The 15,005-nt window shown below is 35.3% G+C and overlaps 2 protein-coding genes across 6 annotated transcripts; one reads left to right on the top strand and one right to left on the bottom strand.

The window, feature by feature from the left end:
- Positions 1 to 1,102: 1,102 nt before the first annotated feature.
- On the bottom strand, positions 1,103 to 4,220 carry LOC147478854 (primase-helicase Twinkle, chloroplastic/mitochondrial-like). 4 transcript variants are annotated; one of them, XR_015207971.1, is made up of 6 exons: positions 3,920 to 4,220; positions 3,694 to 3,827; positions 3,048 to 3,103; positions 2,873 to 2,934; positions 2,655 to 2,775; positions 1,103 to 1,589 (listed from the first exon to the last, which is right to left on the bottom strand). XR_015207971.1 is itself a non-coding variant. In XM_086583055.1 (6 exons), the coding sequence occupies exons 1-5, from the start codon at positions 4,185 to 4,187 to the stop codon at positions 2,704 to 2,706; spliced, it is 588 nt and encodes a 195-aa protein (XP_086439181.1). In that variant the 5' UTR covers positions 4,188 to 4,220; the 3' UTR covers positions 1,449 to 1,589; positions 2,655 to 2,703. The 4 variants fall into 4 exon arrangements, 3 of the variants coding, with proteins under 3 accessions (XP_086439181.1, XP_086439183.1, XP_086439182.1); XM_086583055.1 differs by having other exon boundaries at positions 1,449 to 1,589; positions 2,655 to 2,777; positions 2,879 to 2,934; XM_086583057.1 differs by having other exon boundaries at positions 1,477 to 1,606; positions 2,655 to 2,777; positions 2,879 to 2,934.
- Positions 4,221 to 7,482: 3,262 nt separating this feature from the next.
- On the top strand, positions 7,483 to 9,345 carry LOC147478853 (COP9 signalosome complex subunit 6a-like). 2 transcript variants are annotated; one of them, XM_086583723.1, is made up of 2 exons: positions 7,483 to 7,596; positions 8,125 to 9,345. In XM_086583723.1, the coding sequence occupies exon 2, from the start codon at positions 8,126 to 8,128 to the stop codon at positions 9,077 to 9,079; it is 954 nt and encodes a 317-aa protein (XP_086439849.1). In that variant the 5' UTR covers positions 7,483 to 7,596; position 8,125; the 3' UTR covers positions 9,080 to 9,345. The 2 variants fall into 2 exon arrangements, with proteins under 2 accessions (XP_086439849.1, XP_086439850.1); XM_086583724.1 differs by having other exon boundaries at positions 7,538 to 7,596; positions 8,122 to 9,345.
- The last annotated feature ends 5,660 nt before the right edge of the window (positions 9,346 to 15,005 follow it).

Here is a 15,005-nt window from a genome sequence, read left to right as displayed (position 1 = left end):
TTACTACCTCCCACCCTTCCCAAAAATATTTTGCTCACTTGATAAATTGTTAAGCAACTTAATAGTGTTCCTTGAAAAACCAAGCTTCCAAAGTCCCTCCATTATCGACAACTGAATGGCGACTCCATTCACCTATCAGTATTCAATGACTTGGCGCATTTTTTTTTTTTAAATACCAAACATTTTAATCCAGCCTCTAGATTGCCCCTCCCAAAGTTCAAATGTTGGCTCTGATACCAAATGTTAAGCAACTGACCAATGTTTCTTGAAAACCGGAGTTGTCAAGGAATAGAAAGTCAATTACTTAACCAGGATCCTAACATAAACACACTCTACCTTTTTTACTACACAACTTATAGCTGGTTACATGGTTTTGTAGTGAAAAATACAATAGCGGGGCATCAAACTTAAGCTTGTGAAAAGTTTGAAATCTGCCTATAGTGACATGATCGGATATATGGCCCGACTATCAAATTTGCCGACGGGCCATAATCCATGAACGGAAAATTTTAGAATATCAAACTTTGCACTTCTTGTTGCTGAAATGAAAACAGAGTTTTGTGATTCACTATTGAGTTTGCACTGGGCACTATGTGGTTATGCCATTGATTTGAATGAAGCTCTTAAGAGTCGATACACACTTTCTCGTCCTTCCTACTCTTTGTTGTTGTTCTGAAATATATCCTGAATATCAAATTTGATATGAAATGGCTTGAAATATAATATGCTAAAAAGCTCATTGTTTTCCTTCAATTTTGAGGATAAACAACATTGAAATCTTACTTGGTATTATTAGTAGTTTAGAAACAGACTTCATAGTAAGAGATGGTGACACTGGGAAGTATAAATCCTAACCTTTATGCTTTGCATGAACGACTTAAGATCTAAAGTGATGCTACATGTCATGCTACACAAAACCGACTTAGATTTCCATTTGAGTTTCACTTATAGTCATGCTGAGTCTAAAGTGAGGCATGACAATCCAAGCAAAACTCGAGTTTCATTTGATTTTTAACCCGTCACTAAATTAGGATACACACAGATTATTCAAATCGATTCAATCTGAATTCTACAGTTTAATTTGAGATATGAGCAGAATATATATTTAAAAAAAATGATGCATTGGTGCTAGCACGAATTCTAGCAAGGATAGTTTTCAGCATGTCTTATAGGAAGTGTTTAGGTGCGGAACAGACTCCAAGCTACTAGAAAAAAGTAGTACAAAAAAAATTGGTGTTCAATCCAAATGAAAATGGTAAGTTGGTAACAGATAACGTGCGTAAACAATTTTCTTTTTCAGCGAGTCTGCTACAAATTCAAGGTGCCAACCTGATGTATATAGGCGAAGTTAATAAACTCTCAGAAACTGCAGTCAGCTTCTGCCACTTGAGGTACCCATATTATGGTTCTTGGTACTCAGATTGCTTTTTCTCCAACATTAGATCCTGCTTTTGGTATTCGTACTTAAATAATTGCGTGCGCTCTTCATCCAGTTGCAATAGTCATCTAGAGTTCCAGAGGGATGGGCAAGTTTCTATCTAAGCAATCTCAGTTTCCATTCCTTTACTTGCTTGCCACCCCTGCTTAAGCTGCAAAATGCCCATGACTACAGTTTTTCATTAAAGTTACAAAATGTTGGACTGTGAGCATTATCCATAGTTCAAGTGTTTAATGTTAGGTGATTATAATGAATTCACAATGCTTATAGCTGCACTGTTCATATAGTGCACACATAGATGGCGTCATTGGTGAGCCTAAAGTTGCTAAGCCTGATTCCAAATGCATAATTATTGCAGGGTTGCGTACTAAGAGATGACACTAGCATTGCACTTTTACTAATATTGCAGGTTCTAATACTATAGAATTCAAAGATTTGAAAAAGGGGATTTGGAGTGAATATAGGCCAAGTGCTTACAACTCTAAAGAAAAATCTGAAGGCAGAGAATGAAGCAGGACCATGAATATGCAACGATGCATACAACTTACTTACCATTGGTGATGCACTGTTATTATTGTTACCATACAATACTTGTTATAAGAATTATATTATTTATTATTATTTTCATTCAAACTGCGTGCTTGCATGTGGATGGATACAATAAGTTTTTGCTTTAGTATAACAGAGAGCTACACTAAATTACACAATAAGTTTTTGCTTTAGCATAACAGAGAGCTACAGAAAATTACACATGGTTATTTAGATTTTCAGTATTAAATACAGTAATAATATGTTCCAGTTCATGCCATTTAGTTGATATTCCACAATTAAATACCATCACAGGGAGCCATATAGAATGACAGTCCAATAATAATATTCTTTTGAAAATCGAAAAACACAGAATACTTCGAAACTATTATTTTGAGAATATAAAATATCATAATTTATGGGAAACTCACTTAAAAGAAACAATTCCATGTTTCAGGCCCAACCATAGGACAGACAGAGTGGCTAGTTCGTGAATATAACTGATACTCATAAAAGGACTCGTGCAAATATTCCAACTAAGGATAAGCTGATGAAAATGAAAAGAAATCAAACAATTCCAGACATGGATTTTAGCATAGTCAAAAGAATTTAACTTCAGAGTTCTTACTGAGAAGAAAATGTATAGAATATAGCTACAGATGAAAAGAAGGTGAATGCCAACATATACCTCACTACGTAGTGGTTCCACACTTCTACCCCAATACTTTCTTCTGTGATTACTTTATTGCATATGACTTCAGCAATTTCTTCCGGGGGTTACTATATGTCTCCTTGCCACTTTCAAAGGCCTAAGCACAACCAAGCATAAATCAGCGAGATACAAGATTTTTTTCAAACGTTGAAGCACTAAAGTAGTTCTAAAAAAAATCAATAACAACAAATCACCTTAATTAACATGGCCTCTCCAACCACATTTTGCTTTGTAGCACTGCCACATAGCACGATTCCTATGACATTAAAAAATAAGGTAAAAACGAAATAGATGAATGGAGGGAAAGAGGAGGGTGGGGGATTAGGAAAAGGGACATAACGAAATGGAAAAGCTAAAAGAAAAACTTACGCATCTTGAGAAATAAAAAGACGGAAGCTCTTCTCCTTAGTAACTCCACCATCACACTAAGGAATCAAAAATAAGAAATTTGGAAATAAGCAGGGTTTCAGTTCAGTTCGGTTTCAGTTCCATTATGAACAAATGCAAAGTATGTAGAGACTAATAATTTTATCCAGGTACTAAGAATCTAAGAAATACTCCACAGCCTGTATGCCAAACCACCTAGTTCTTGAACTAAAATTGGACAGTGTAAAACGCTAACCTTAACTAGCTAGTATAAAACTGAATCAACTAGCGCAAGACTTAAAACTGAATGTACCAAATCACTTGCTTTGGCCACATCCAACTAGTCAATGTTGGCTCATTATCACAGAATACTAGAGTACTAAAAGTTTGAATCATACAAATTCTATTCAAGTACATCAAATGATAGAGTAAGACGGGGTTGTGGAAGAGGTATATCTATAAAATAACTACGGCTTTTGTAGTAAAACACAGGAAAAAAAACTAAAATCTAGCAATCCCAAACCAAGGATAATAAGTTTCATGAACACACCATTCCAAATTACTATTCACACTGAACGAATTAGACTCTTCAAATTATCAGTACTCCTCTAACATTAAAAGTGTAAAGTATAACTAAAAATAATTTTACCTTTGGGCATACTAAGCGATTATGCTGTCCAAGATAACAATTATCACAGTTAATCCCTGCACCTTCCAGTTTCTTCTTTAGAATTACAAATCGTGCTGATTCAGCTGAATCTATCTCTCCTTGCTTCACTAGTACTACAAAAGTTCATCATCTCTTAAAACTAATCAGTTATGCTAAAAACTGAGCAAAAATTCAAAAAAATAATAAATTCTTTTACAACAGTTACCTGGCCTGGGCATTTTTTGATAAGCATCATCACTAACTCCACATTTCCTTATACTAAAGTTTAAATAGTTGGGTTTTTGAGTTGTTGGGAAAGCAGATAACAGTTGGCGTGAGTGGCAAGTATGAAGTGAGTAGTAAGAAGTACATGGTGTGAGTTTACGTAAGTGTTTAGAAGAGTACATGAAGAAGAAGAAGAAGAAGTTATTATGAGTAGTTGTTGTAAGAAGAAGTTTTTGTAAAGGATGATGTGGAGAAATGAGCGGCTGCATGTTTTTGTTAAGTAAGAAGTGAGAAGAGAAAGGACTCTGTATCTAGGGGTGTAATACGGGGTGGGCCGGGTCGGGTCAAAAGACTGTACAGGGATAAAAAAAACCGGGTTGAAGTGTTATGTCTTGCATTACCTGTTGGGTCAGCTGTTGGTAGAGGATCATTCGGATGGAAATTATCATTTTAACCCAATTTCACCTAAAAACGACAAGTAATATATTTCCAATTCCCAATATAAAAAAAAAAATGAAATCAATCAATAAAAAATAAACAAAAAAAAAAAACTTGAACTTGAACCCAAAACCATATCTCGAATTTGAAATTTATTTCGTGTGATTTACCATTTGTAAATTGATTATTTTCCATAGCATGATAAAATAAATATGGGAGGAGGGTACAAAAACAATAAAATATAAACAAAAATAATTCAAAATTAATACAATGATGAATGATTCATCTTCTCCAAAATTTGAAAGTTGAATTTGAACTTTTGATATTTGCCCAATGTTCAAATTTGAATATTTGAAATTGATGTTGGACTCATAAGTTTGTATTCATATCTCTCAAATTCCTACAAAAGTTAAAAGAAAATATAAACAAACTACAAAAATATTAGAGTTAGAGTCTTGAAATTGTGCTTGGTCAAATTGCGAGTGAAGTCGGAGGAGGCTTCGACGGTCGGGTTTGAGCATAGAACTACACCTATTGAGCAAAAAAAATGGGTGGCGGGAGAGGGTCTATTTTCAGGTCGGTGCGGGTTTGGGTGGCGGGTGAAGACCGGATACCCTACTGGATGATGGGTCAACGGTTTTTTTTTACACTTCTATCTGTATCTCCAAAACTGAAAAAAAACCTTTCTGCATTACTTGATATTCCAAACTTTACCGACATATTCCGTTGGGTTGGAATTACCGAAATGACTAGGGAGAGGTTATTTTGATTTTGGCCACCCCTATTAGTATACTACATAGCAGTGGGGCGTGAGCGGAGAATTGGAAAGGTGTAAAGAGTGGAGAGGGAAGAGTTACTAACGAAGAGAATAGATGAGGACAGACAAAAACCAACCAAATGACATTTTGGCCACATACCCCACGGCCAGAATGTTCACTCCACGTTCGCGCCGCTCACTTAATTAAAGAGGATGAGATTAAAATCTACATAGAACATGCCCATAAGACAAAATTGGGAATTAATTTAGGACAAATAATTATGGCTTAAGGACAAATCGGGTTGACCATTGCTGAAAGACGATATTAATCTCATTTAAGTGTTTAGCAGTTAAATTAAAATCCCATGTGACTTTTCAATATTGTTTTTGACCCTTACCGCATTAACATTTTATGTTAAGACTAACATGAGAAATTTTATTTATTTCATGTTGTACCCCATAGTAGTATTTGCATGTGTGTTTATGCACATGTATACACATGTATAATGATATATGCATGTGTGTTATACACATGCATAATAGTGTGGTATCACTACGTGTTGATGATTCCGAATGGAATGTCGGAATTCTGTCCGATATTTCGGTTTTCCAAAAACATAACTCTCAAAAGAAATAAAAAAAAAAAAAAAAAAAATTCGTCTTCTCCATGTTGTTACTAACTTCTCTCCAACCTATCTATTCTTTCGATAAAATCAAAATCACAATTCATACTCACCCCACCACAAGTAATCCATTATTCTCTTCAAGTATTTTCAAATTGGTTGAAATCAATGAATCAAAATTTGTTATTATTATTTTTTTTTTTTGCTAACCGGGTGTCCTGGTCAGCTTACGCGCACCTCGACTAATCCCACACTATTATTTATTTCATGTTGTACCCCATAGTAGTATTTGCATGTGTGTTTATGCACATGTATACACATGTATAATGATATATGCATGTGTGTTATACACATGCATAATAGTGTGGTATCACTACGTGTTGATGATTCCGAATGGAATGTCGGAATTCTGTCCGATATTTCGGTTTTCCAAAAAAACGAACAAAACAATATAGGGTCGAAATATTGATCATTCTGAAATTTGTGGAAATCAAAATTATAACATTGGTCGAAATATTGTCAAATTTGGTTTTTCAAACTTTCATAATTTTGAAAATTCCGAAATCTCGAACTATGGTTGGTATACACATGCAAGCTCTGTTTGGCAGTATAAAAATGTGTAGTAGCCAACCTAGTTTAGGTGATCCAACACAGTAGATGTACAAACAACACAAAGTGGGAATGGAAGTAGTTTGGTCTCACTTTCGTTGTCTTCTCTATGCCTTGTCCAATGTTTGTATACGATTGAAATAGGAAATATAAAAACAAGTTTTGAAATGATTAGTCCAAAATCAGTGCAATGTTTCAATTTGATTGGCACAATAATAAATCTTCCTATCACATATATATAGTTGACAACAAACCCAATCTTCTAAGATCTTTTTTGAATACATGACGCCATAAAAATACAAACAATGAGAATTTTCTTCAAACTCACAAACAAAAAACCCAACTTAAAATTAATAACAAATTTGGGGTTTGCTCCCTAATGGTCACTAGTTCGATTCCCCTCAAGGCCAGTGGCGAGGCAGTACCCCGGTCGAATTTCCAACTAGGACCCTGGGATTAGTCGAGGTGCGCGTAAGCTGGCCAGGACACCCGGTTAGCAAAAAAAATAATAATAATAACAAATTTTGATTAATTGATTTCAACCAATTCGAAAATACTTGAAGAGAATAATGGATTACTTGTGGTGGGGTGAGTATGAATTGTGATTTTGATTTTATCGAAAGAATAGATAGGTTGGAGAGAAGTTAGTAACAACATGGAGAAGATGACCCAATTTTTTTTTTTTTTTTAAATTTCTTTTGAGAGTTATGTTTTTATTTTCTCTCTCCTGTATTTTTCTCATGTATTATGTTATCTCACCTAAACCCAAAGATCCAATATACACGATTTTTCTAGTTTCGCAATCAATCCGGTTTATACCCTACTCATTAGTTGTGACCCCAATTCATAAAAAGGACCAGACCAAACACTAAGACCTAATATACAGGGCCTTATTCCTTCTACAGGTTGGACAATTTCTATTGCCAAGCAGAGCCACAGTGTATATCATATATGAATAGTGGTGTTTAAAAGAAAAGAAAATATTATAATTGATATGGCCCAAAACTAAAATTGTCCGTCAATTTATGTGTTTGGGCTAAATTGATGAACTCCCAAAATCCCGGATGGGCCCAATTTTATCATTAGAAAAAGTCCAAATCTATCAAACACGTTATTTGCATCCACTTTTATAAACACACACCCTACTTTTTTTACTACACATCTCCTCTTTTCCATCTCTTTCTCTCAGTCTCAATCTCAAAACCCTAAAGCAGAATCAGACTCACTTCACTCTCTAGCCATTTGTTTGAGGTAAGGTCTCGAACTTACTATTACAAAGCTTTACACTTTTTATTATTTGTTGGCCTTTTTTTTTTTTTTTTGTTTTTTTTTTTTTTTGTGATTTTTTGCTTTTAATGGTTTGAGTTATTTGTAATATAGTTTGGTAAATTGGTGATCCTCAAATAACTGAATATGTTTGGTGTTGGAGTGTGAATGTATGATTTATAGAAGGAAAACATTGAGCAATTTTAAAGTGGCCCATCCCCTTTGTTAAACAATCACAACCTTGAAATATTTGTATAATTAGATTTCAGTATAGATTATTATGTGAAATATGGTTACGCTGCGAATGATTGCAAATTTTGAGGCTCTTATAAGTTACTTAAATGCTAGTAGTAGGTTAGTTATTTCGATGTGAATGTGTTCATCTTTTATGGGAAGATGACAATGTTTCGAGGATAATGTATGAATATAATGGATTGACTCTACGCATTTAATGCCTACCCTAGATTTGTTTTCATTCATTATTAGACCTTGATACGGTTTCTCTTTCAGAAGAATGGCATCAGCTACTACTTCAAGTTCTAGCAGTGGATTGACATTCAAGCTTCATCCACTGGTCATATTGAATATCTCTGATCACTACACTAGAGTGAAATCACAGTCCCAATTTGGACTTGTTGGTGGCACCAATGGTGCATCAGGCTCAGCTCAGCCTCCAGCACCAAGGGTTTTTGGGTGTGTCATTGGTATCCAGAAGGGACGCACTGTTGAGATCTTTAACAGCTTTGAGCTCCTCTATGACGAGTCCACAAATTCACTTGACCGTCCTTTTCTGGAAAAGAAGCAAGAGCTCTATAAGAAGGTTTTCCCAAACTTCTATATCCTTGGTTGGTATTCGACTGGAAGTGATGCGCAGGAGTCAGATATGCAAATTCACAAAGCATTGATGGATATCAATGAAAGCCCACTTTATGTTCTTCTCAATCCTGCAATCAATCATGCACACAAGGATCTTCCTCTGACCATTTATGAAAGTGAATTGCATGTCATAGATGGAATCCCACAGCTAATCTTTGTTCGTTCAAGTTACACTATTGAGACTGTAGAGGCAGAACGGATCTCAGTTGATCATGTGGCACATCTTAAACCATCTGATGGAGGCTCAGCTGCAACTCAACTGGCTGCACATCTTACAGGCATACATAGCGCCATCAAGATGCTTAATAGCAGAATCAGAGTGCTTCACCATTATCTGCTCGCTATGCAAAAAGGTGATATTCCTTATGAGAACTCATTGGTCAGGCAAGTTTCTAGTCTTTTAAGGAGATTGCCAGCGATCGAGTCTGAGAAGTTTCAAGATGATTTCCTAATGGAATACAATGACACCCTACTGGTAACTTACCTTGCTATGATCACAAACTGTTCGAGCACAATGAATGAACTGGTGGACAAATTCAACACTGCATATGACAGGCATGGTCGGAGGGGAGGGCGCTCTGCATTTATTTAAAAGCTTATTAGAAGGTTTGGGGAGTTCCTGCAGGTGTGTGATATGCTCCAACAGATGCAGCTTCCCCGTTTTCGTTTTTTGTTTGTTCAGTCAGTCTTTAGATGCTTTTGAGATATATTAGCAAATGGATCACTGCAATGATTCAACACAACTTTCAAGATTGTTGTAACCAGAGTTTAAGTATTTTAAAGGGAAGTGTGATACTTTGATACATTACTTTAGCCTTACAGAATGAATTATCAAACACATTGGTTTTTGGGCAAAGACATCATCTGTCTCGATTGGTTTATTAATATTAGTTTTGCCATTATCTGTTTGTGTTCTTAGAAGTATTGCTATGAGGCATAGTAATTTTGTTAATAATCTAAGATACTGGAAGCATTTCTTCCCGCCCCGGTCTTTCACTTAACAGATGTCACGGACGCCGCCATGCTTCATCTTGGATATTATATGTTTCTCTGATAATTTTGAAACAGAGTTCTCGTGACAGAAAGAGGACAATACCCTCCTCTAGAAAGGAGGATAAATCAATACATTTGACTATTTGAGCTTGCGCCTTGCGGGCTTGGGTAGGCATGGCCTAAGTACTCAACTTTGGCTGAATAGTTGCAGCACGCACGCCTTGCTCATGCCAATTGAATACGCACATTTGTTCAGTGTTCTTATGTGTACTAGAACTAGAGCCTATTTGACTATTTGCTACATCTCTGCCCATCTCACCACATAAACAGAAAAAAACACAACGACAAAGTTTATGATCAAATTTATATTCATTATAAAACTCAAGAATACAAAATCATAACATGCTCTGGTCTGCCTATTTAGAATACTTGCTGCAGGACCACTTACATAAAATCCCTAAGAAACTAAGTAATAAAAAGAACAAATAATGCTATCACTAAGAAGCTAATAGCTATTCAATTGCCACCTCTGGCGAGACAAAGCGGGCATGTATTATTCTTTGGCAACCGTGTATAAAGACATCTTCTATGGAACTTGTGTTTGCAAGGCATTCGTGTGATGTCTAGTTTCCCTAACAACTCCTTGAAACATATTCGACATTCAGCTTCCTCCAACTCCTTTTTTATAAATCTTAACTCACCAGAAGAAACTTTCGAACTATCAATGCCACCATAGAAATCTTTCTCAATTTGTTGGATAGCTTCCTCTTCATCACCACAAGCTACATAGGCTTCTGTTCGAACCTCTAACTCCAAAATCAACGTGATTTTATCAGGCTTGGGCTTATTTACCAATGCTGCTTCTGCTATCTGATGGGTGAAAACGGATAGTTTTTTGTGAAAGATGTTCCAGAATTTTTTAGGGACATTGTTGGCAGATACAAACTCATCGAGCACATCACTGCGACAACCATCTATACTCAACAACTCATAAAGGTTGAAAGGTATCTTAACCATGTCTATATCTTCATGTGTAGTAAGTAGCACCCTGGAACCATCTTCTCGAGGAGTGGTGAGCCATTCTGTGATCTGTGTAACTTCAACCTCCATGTTGAATGCTATTTCCTTGCTTTTCTTTGTATTATGATCATAGATAATGTTAAGGTTCTTGACAGAAGGGAGACCATGATCATAACGTTGTGCTTCATTGATATCATAGAGAGGAAGAGAGAGCTTGGCAATGCGTTCACTTTGTGAAAGTAAATCCATTCTTTAGAAGAGCAAACAAAAAGTATTTACTTGCTGATGGTCTAGCACATATATTTATAGGCCTATTTTGGTTTCCTCTCGTTACAATTCCTTTTTGTATTTGGATTACCGAAATAGAAACCAACTTTGTTTTGGTAAATAGAAAGTGTAGTTTCATTAGGACTTGGTTATCCAAGAAATGGGCCTGAGCCCCTCATTCCAATCCGGTTACATGCAGTGTGGCGGTTTTTCAAAAAACCGGAATTCCGAATATAGAGTTGAAATATTAATTATTTCGAAATCAATAGAAATTCCAAATATGATAGGGGTCGAAATTTGATGAATTTCGGTTTTTGGATTTGTTGGAATTCCGAAATCCCGAACTATGGTTATATGTAAACTTAGGGGTGCAAACGGATATGTTCGGATGCGGATATGGCTGTATCCAAATCGAATCGAATCCGATGGATATTAAAAAAATTATCCGAATCCGATTTCGGATATCCGAAACGGATATCGAATAATATCCGATCCAAAAATTAAAATTAATTAAAATTTTATTTGTTTTGAATAATTCATTTTACCACTATAAAAACTAGTATAAATATTATATTTGTCATTTATTATTATTATTTTGTTATTATAGTTTTATATTATTAGTTTATGATTTTATATAATATTTTGTGTAATAAAAAATAAATAAATAAATAATATATAATAACTATTAATTTTTTAAATCAGATCGAATATTCTCGGATGTGGATATGTCAATATCCGAAACCAATTTGGACATAAAAAAAATATCGAATCCGAATCCGAATCCGAAATTTTCAGATAATATCCGATTTTTCGAATACGAAGAATCGGATTCGAATATTTGGATATCCACTTGCACCCCTCTCCTTTTATTGGACCCGTCCCATATAACCTCCCTATTATTCATGCGCTATCCAAATAACCTCTCTGTTTTTTAGATTAGGAAAAAAATCACAGTCTCTTTCTCATTTTTCTAATTTTTTTCCTTCCTCTTTTACCCTTTGGAGAAAACCTCATTTGCATTCCATGTTTTCTCCTTCAACTTGCGATTTCTTTGGATTCTCTTTCAATCAAGTTCGATATCGTTAGATTTTGAGAAGTGTTGTCTGAAATTAGCTTCTTTTAAATCTGAAATTAGATTTGTTTTGAGCTAGAGAGGAGTTTTAAACGTTGAAAGATTTGAGTTTGAATCGATGAATCCATCATTTTAACTTATTTTTTGAAGGAAAATTTAAATTGGAGGAGGAGGAATCTTCTTTTAATTTATTTTCAATTCAATTTTGTATGGGTTTGTGATATTTATATATAAATCTGTGCAATTTCTTCTTCTTCAACTGGTGGGGTTGGATATGCAATTATGCATGACTCCATTTTTTTTGTAATTGACTTTTTGTTCTTTAGTTCTTATAAGAATTTGATGCTCTTTTGATGGGTTTTTCTTTTTCAGTGTTGTGAATGGAAATTAACTATGTAAATTTATTTATGCAAGAATAAAATTCACTATGTAAAAATAAGGGTTTATTCGATTTTGGCCCCACTTTTAATAGGATATTCAGCGTTTGGCTCTTGTAAGTTGCGTAATTCGTTTTTGGCCCCAGTTCTGTTAGTTGACTTGGTCAGCTTTAACTGCTCCGTAACATATTTTCAAAATGGCAATTTTACCCTTCACGTGACTTGCATGTGAATCTCGGAAATACTGGTTTCGTAAAATTTCGATTTTGAAATCCAATACAAATTTCATTTCGATGATATCGATTTAAAAGTCCACGTGGCACGTATCTATGTTACAAACATTGACGCCTTGGATTAAAATGTTACATATCACAAGATTTTACATATCACGAGAATGTGGTGGAGAACGCGGGAAAACAAGGGTGAAAACAAGTTATTGTCCCTCGTCTCTCTCATTTACTAAGTTGTTGTCTCTCAGTCTCTCTCACTCCAACCCACTCCAAAACCATACTCCTCTTCAAGTCATCTCCTCTTCAACTCATTTGTATAAGTGAAGCAAGTTTAAAACATCAGTACCCAACATCAGTACCCTTTAAAATAGTGTGTTCGATTAAGTCAATAGGAAGGAAGCTTTTCATTTCGTTGGAACAGGTGTGAGTTGTATCAATTGTGTGGAAAGATACGACCTTTATATTAGTGTTGCATGTAATTTTGTGGGAATTTTGTTGTATTGTTGTGATGCATAAAAAATGATGAATATAATAAGGAATGTGGGGACCAAACCCTAGAAATTACTGAGTGGTAGTTTTGTAACTACAGTTACTTTCGAAATTTGGGGTTTTTTTTAAATTGAACATAAATTAGCCCAAATTATACCACATAAAATGGGGCTTTCGTCAAATTAAGGTTCTATTTTTACTTTGTACAAGAAATTGGCCCCAATTTCTTGTAAAAAATTGTGACTTTCATCAAATTAGGGGTTTATTGTGCATATTGAACGTTAAAAATGGGGGGTTTTGTCTAATTATATTTTTATTTTACAAATTTAGCATGTTGCTATTGTTAAAGCTTATTTAATCATGATGTCTGTGTTTGTATGCATGTTCTATGTGTTTATATGTATGTTGTGTATGCTTAGTGTATGTATGTAATTGATTCTGTATAAATATGCATTTCCAGAGTTATGGCTTCACCTTTAAGAGGTCAGAGAGAGTTTGTAATACACTATGATGGTTTCTGGATTCAAATAGTGCCTGGTAGAATGAGATATCTAGATTATCATGGTGGTTATCAGTTTCATCTTATGTTGGATGGGGATGAATTGAGTTATATGAGGCTCATTGAAGATATTCACAAATCTGTGGGGGATGATGTTCCTATTAATGGTGTTAATTGCATATGTAGAGGGTTTTTGACTACCATTTACAATGATGTTGGAGTTCTGAAAATGTGGGATACTATTAAGGCAGAAAGGGATCAAAAGTTTCATTTGTTTGTCACCATGGTCACTCCAGATATGATGCAACCTACTGAAGTCCCTAAACCTAAGCTCCATAGTAAGCCCAATGCCAAACAATATAAGAAGCCCAGTATTGTTTGTGTTTCTAAGTCTAAAAGCCCAAGGACACTTACTAAACACCCTATTCTTAACTTTGATATAAGAAGGTCACCTAGATTTTCCTCTCCATCAGTTATACAACCTTCTCCAATAAACCAAGCTTCTCTTCCTCCAACAGAATCTAAGTCCAAGTTGGTTTCAACCCAAAGCCCAAGCACACCTACCAAACACTCTATTCTTAACTTTGAGGTAAGAAGATCACCTAGATTTTCCACTCCAATAAACCAAGCTTCTCTTCCTCCAACAGAATCTAAGTCCAAGTTGGTTTCAACCCAAAGCCCAAGCACACCTACCAAACACTCTATTCTTAACTTTGAGGTAAGAAGATCACCTAGATTTTCCTCTCCAATAAACCAAACTTCTCCAATAAACCAAGCTTCTCCAAATGAACCAATTCCCATTAGTCCCAATGTTGATAACACTAATCAAGGTGAAGATGGATATGAAGAGATAAAACAAACTGCAGAAGATGTTGTGAATGAGTTTGCTGAGTTATTTGAAACCGGAGAAGCATTTGTTGATGCAATACAAAGTGATGTGAGTGAAGATGTTGTACAGAATGATGAGAGTGAAGATGAAGGTGCACTTGGAAGGTACTTTCAGAAGTTTGAGGCTGGTGGTCCATGTGTGGACATGAGAGCTAGGTATGAAAGTACCCACTTATCTGATAATGAAGATGAAGATTACACACCTAAAGAAGATGATGAACATGATGATGACTTGGTTAATGAAGCAACAGATCTTGAAGAAGAAGCTGATGATGTGATTAATAGTCTTGGGAACTGCACAAACAACTTGTACCAGGAACAATACCACAGTGTTGAGGATGAAGATGTAAAACAGGAACTTGTTTTGAAGCTAAAACCTGGCATGCAATGGAAGTCAATGGAAGAATGTAGGAAATTTCTTAAGACTTTGGCAATACAAAACTTATTTGGCCGGGCAAAAGCAAAATGACAAGAAGAGGTACATAATTTATTGTATTGGTGAAGACCATTCGAGGATCAAGAAATGGTTAAAGGATGCACTTGGAAGGTAGCATGTAGTCTCACAATAGACAACTATATCTTGTGAAGTTAAGGAAATATGTGGGGACTCATACTTGTGAGGTGATGGAAAGAATCATGTTGTACAAGCCAAAGCTCGAGGGGGGGTTGCAAGTTCTTGAGGA

This window comes from Coptis chinensis, chromosome 9 (assembly GCF_015680905.1).
Source record: "Coptis chinensis isolate HL-2020 chromosome 9, ASM1568090v1, whole genome shotgun sequence".
NCBI lineage: Eukaryota > Viridiplantae > Streptophyta > Magnoliopsida > Ranunculales > Ranunculaceae > Coptis > Coptis chinensis.
Note: the sequence above shows the minus strand (reverse complement) of the source record. Positions and strands in the feature narration are given on the sequence as shown.

Coding starts and splice junctions, on each gene's coding strand:
- LOC147478853 (XM_086583723.1), top strand. CDS start 8,126: ATGGCATCAGCTACTACTTCAAGTTCTAGCAGTGGATTGACATTCAAG.
- LOC147478854 (XM_086583055.1), bottom strand. CDS start 4,187: ATGCAGCCGCTCATTTCTCCACATCATCCTTTACAAAAACTTCTTCTT. Junction 2,935..3,047: donor CTTTTTATTTCTCAAGATGC/GTAAGTTTTTCT, acceptor TTAATGTCATAG/GAATCGTGCTATGTGGCAGT. Junction 2,778..2,878: donor TGGTTGGAGAGGCCATGTTA/ATTAAGGTGATT, acceptor TTGGTTGTGCTT/AGGCCTTTGAAAGTGGCAAG.